Raw genomic sequence first — 5,020 nt, 5'->3', positions numbered from 1 at the left:
CACACTCCGTGTGTGTGTGGTGTGTGTGTCTCTGTACTATTCTAATTTACCAGGCAGGGGCTCCCCGGCCATGAGAGCAGTGTCACCATCTTTTGGGTAGAACAGCAGAAACAGAGAAGGCCTACTGTGGACAGTTAACTACCTGGCTCTTTTTTTTAGCATGGGAAAGGAAGGAGAGTCCTGATTTTCTTTCAATATTTCTCAGGTATATTGATCTGACCCCCAAATTACATTAAGATCTGCAGTGATAAAACCATTACCCAAAAAACTCACTATCTTTTATCACTTATATCCTCAGCATTATCATCAGCAATTGTCTTAATATAAGTCTGGAGGCAAAAAAAAGGCTTACACCAAGTATGCATACAAAAGGGCCAAATACATTCAGCAGCAAAACTCCCAAAGCAGATACCGCCGGGGACCTGCAGGAGCGCTTCCGCAAATCTCGCGAGATAGCAGGCAGCGATCCCTTTTGCTCCGGTTTCTCGTGAGAGCCCGGGGCTTCAGCTTCCCGTTTGCGGAGCCCGCGGCGGCGTTTCCTGGGGCAACAGCAATGGCGGGCTCGCTGTCCGAGCGGTTCTTCTCGCTGGAGCTGCTGGTGGACTGGGTGCGTTTGGAAGCTCGGCTGATGCCGCCCCCCGCTGCCGCAGTGGAGCAGGAGGAAGAAGAGGAGGAAAAGGAGCAGGGGGAGGCCTCGTCGCCGCGCGGTGTGTGCCCCGCCGTGGCCTTCCGTCTGCTGGACTTCCCCACGCTGTTGGTTTACCCTCCTGACGGCCCTGGCGCTCCCGCCCCCGAACCGTGGCCCGGCGTGATCCGCTTCGGTCGCGGCAAGTCCTGCCTCTTCCGCCTGCAGCCTGCTACCCTGCACCGCCGGCTCCTGCGGACCCCGCTTGCCACCTTGCTGCTGCAGCTGCCCCCCGGGCGCCCGACGCCCACCCCACAGCTCCTGGGGGCCTGCGACATTTCGCTGGCCACCGCGGCCCGCAGGGTTGTGGGGCCGGCCGCCTCCGGATGCTCCCACCGTCACCGGGGACGTTTCCCCCTGCATAATCAAGTGGGCGAGCGGACTGGGGATATTGCACTGGCCTACCGCCTGACTGACCTGGGAGGCCGCCTGCTGGGCCAACTTGAGCGGCCCCTCACCGTCACCCCCACAGGAGGCGGAGCGGAGGTCAGTCCCCAAACCCAGCAGGAAAGACAGCAGCTACAGCAGCCAGCCTCACAGCCAAGCCCCAGAGAGGCTGATAGGCCGCTGGGGGAGTTAGAAATCCCAGAGGCACAGAAGGATTTGAAGGAAATGGTTCTCCAAAGTAAGGCAGAATCTGATAATGTGGGTTCTGTGGAGAATAGCAAAACCAGTTCTGTTGTTACATGTTCAAGTGCTGTCAGTGGGACAAATGTTAGCTCCCTAAATGAGGAAGTCACAGAGTTGGACATGGAGACCAATATATTTTGCCCTCCTCCTTTGTATTACACTAACTTGACCCAAGAAAAACCGCCCCCTGCACAGGCTAAAATCACCATTGAGCCTCAAATGAATGTACCTGAGGAATTGGATGGTGCTTCTCCTGAAAAAAAGCGTGTAAATCCCCCAACAGACAGGAGTTGTCTAAAACATCCAAGTTCTGCAACACAAGAGCATCCTCCAGTGCTTGTAAATCCTCCACATATTCAGGATATAGGAGCAACTAATCAAACATGTCAAACTGAACAAAATAGAATTAATACAATAAGGCAGTTGCCTTTGTTAAATGCTTTGTTAATTGAGTTGTCGTTGTTGTATGACCAACCTGTGACAAGTCCTGCTCATATACATCCTCACCTAGCCTGGTTATACAGGAATGAGGATAAGAAGTCACCCGAATCTTCTGCCAAATCCACATGCCAGTCTGAATCCAAGAAGGATAAGCGTTCTATGGGGGGATGTGAGAAGTCAGTGAGTCTTCAGTATAAAAAGAGCCAAATTGAAAACTGTAAGAAAGATAAATATTCTGAAAAGAGCAGTGGTACCTTCCAAAAAAGAGTTCCAAAAGGGAGGCTACTTTATGGCTTAACAAATACATTAAGACTACGTTTAAAGCTGACAAATCCTGATATGTTGGTGGTACATGAAAAAAGAGAACTATATAGAAAATCACAGTCACAAGTGTTGGGTACAAAATTCAGAATTCCATCATCCAAAGTTAAACTATTAAGCTCTGCAGAACAAAGTCAGGAGCCACAACTGCCTAAAGATGAGTATTTAGATTCAGATGCATCTTTTACTGAAAATAGTGATACCTCAAGACAAATCAGTGGAGTTTTTGATGATCCCAGAACAAGTAAAGAAACTAAACTGAAATATGCAGCTGAAAAAAAGACAGTTGATTGTAGTAAAAATAGAATCAATAATGTTTCATTGGAAGAAGTAGTGAGTCCTGCAAATTCCATTATTCCAGAAAGGCTCACCCCTACAAATATTTTGGGAGGAAATGTGGAAATGAAAATCCAAAGTCCGTGTGTTTTCCAACAGGATGCTGTTGTTGACAGAATTGTAGATAAAGAAATAGGTATTAGACAAGTCAAAACCACAGATAATGACATTCTTATGGCTGATGTAAGTGACAATAGACCAGATAAGAATAGTTGCTATGAAAACATCTCAGAACTAAAGTATTCGGATGACTTGTCTAGCCCTTGCTATTCTGAAGATTTCTGTACCACTGAGGACACCAGCAGAAGTAAAGCTCATGATAGCAGTTCAAGGACAGAAAATCCAAAACATAGTCAATATACAAGGAAGTCTAGTGAAACAAGAGTGTCCAAAAAGAAAGCTAGTAGTGACAAGAGTTCTATCCTTAGCCCACCTTTTTCAGCTGGGTCACCTGTCCACTCATACAGAAAATGTCATATTTCAAAGACTCAGGATAAAAGTTTGGAGGAAGCATCTAGCATCTCGGCTAGTGATTTATCTTCATCACATTGGACTGGCGAGAAAGAAAACCGGATAGATCAAAACAGTATGCACAATTCTAAAATTACAAAGAGAGGTCAAGACATTTCTGTTAAAACCAGAAGTAGTTGGAAATCTTTAGAAAAAAGCCAGTCACCACGAACATCCCAAGTGAGTTCTTACCTGCCTTCAAATGTGTCCGAACTAGAACTTAATGTCCTGGATAGCAGTACATCAGATCACTTTGAAGAAGACAGTGATGATGTTGGTTCACTAAATATTTCCAAGCAATGCAAAGATATTTGTGAATTATTAATAAATAAACTTCCAGGATACACAGTGTAAAAATACATGCTTTTAAAAAACTTTCAACAACCTATGTGTACTGTTAGTGAAAAAAATTTTAAAGCTGTTTTAGTTCATGAATTATGTGAATAATTTTTTAAAGAAATATGAATGTTACTCCTTTGATGTTTAAATAGTATTATACCATTAAATCTGATAATATTGACTATTAAATCATATAAAGATTTCTTTTTAAATTGTTTAATCATAAGAATAAAAGTATATCTTTCTAAATTGTCTCTCAAAGTGTCTACAGTATTCATCATTCTAAAGCTGACTTCATGCACAGCACTGAAAAAAGAAGGCTAGTGAGTAAGGACAGCCTCAAATTTTAATTGGAACAAATTATTTAACAAATATAGAAGACTTACTGTGTTAGATGCAGAAAGATGCAGAATCTCTCTATGATAGAGCCCTTGCTGTTTTAGAGCTTACAGTTGTATGTAGATAAGAAGTCGTCTTGACATATACATATCCCATGTCCCCAATAGGTGAAGTTGCTTTTATATGCTGTCATAGTGCTCTGCACCTTTTCTTTGAAAACCACAATTTGTGTAATTACTTAAAGTTTGTCTTCCACTAACCTTCAGTTGTGTGATGGGATCATATTTGCTACACATCAGTATATTTTTGTATCTAGCACAATTCCTGGCATGTGGCTGCAATGCAATAAAAACATTTGTTGAAAAAAATGAAGCCCAGACATTTAAAATACCTAATGGGAGGGTTTAGAGTGAAGCAGCAAAAATAAGCAGATTCCCTAAAAATAAACCTGCAGAAAATCCTTATTGGAGATATGTTTGACTGTAATATTTTTGTTTTGCTTGATATAAATAGCCTTCAGGTGTTCTCTGAAATATTTGGAAAGGAGAACTTAAAAAGGTGTCTTTCTATACAGTTTCTGATATAGGAGTTCAGTTTCTTGTCATTTCGGTTTGTTCAATGGTTATTTTTAGTGTATGAAAATTTGTTTTTATGAAATCCAGTGATAATTTATAATTTATTCCATTGGTTTTATATTTAGACTTTATTCTGTGTTCAAATATTTACATATATTTTCTTCTAGCTGTGTTATACTTTAATTTTTAGACTTTTAAATATATCTAACATTTTTGAATGTATGAAGTGAGGTTCTAATTTCCTTTCTTTACAGGTAATTAATTATATAGGTATTCTGAATGATCATAATACTAGAATATAGATAGATGGTAAAAAGAGAGAAGAGGATGTTATATTTTGGGGAGCAATATGAATGAAAGAATGATGATGGGAATGAGCCTGATATATTTATGGGACAATTTAAAATATTATCTTGAGTAGAATGATAGATTCATGCTACAGAGTGGTAGAAAGGACATTTGTTGAGCAAGGAAAGTGCCAGATTACAGACAGCCTCAAATGCTAAGCATAATAACAGAGTTCTAAAAAATAGGAACAACAGATGATTTTAGGTTATAAATGAGCACTAGTAAGTAGTCATGACGTTTTGAATATTTTAAATTATTGAAAATAATAGGCAGAGAAATTATATCTGTAAAATTTTTGTAATATGAAAGGTTTCTATGGCTAGTGGCTATGATCTTAATTTTTCTAAAATACAAAGCATATAGTATAACGTTTCACAAAATCAAAATATTTTAATGCCAGGTATTGTAACTAGATGTTTAATGATGTCAACTGTGTAAATTGTTTAATAGCAATTTGTCATTACTATGGAAGAGACAATAAAAATATAAGCAATAT

General features: G+C 40.5%; 1 protein-coding gene across 1 annotated transcript; it reads left to right on the top strand.

Moving 5' to 3' along the window:
• Positions 1-531: 531 nt before the first annotated feature.
• MAP10 (microtubule associated protein 10) lies at positions 532-3,523 on the top strand. The gene has a single exon (XM_005539763.4). It carries the CDS (start codon positions 554-556, stop codon positions 3,275-3,277), a length of 2,724 nt encoding a protein of 907 aa, XP_005539820.3. The 5' UTR covers positions 532-553; the 3' UTR covers positions 3,278-3,523.
• Positions 3,524-5,020: the final 1,497 nt, after the last annotated feature.

Source organism: Macaca fascicularis, chromosome 1, assembly GCF_037993035.2.
Source record: "Macaca fascicularis isolate 582-1 chromosome 1, T2T-MFA8v1.1".
NCBI lineage: Eukaryota > Metazoa > Chordata > Mammalia > Primates > Cercopithecidae > Macaca > Macaca fascicularis.
This window is presented reverse-complemented; position numbering and strand designations above follow the sequence as displayed.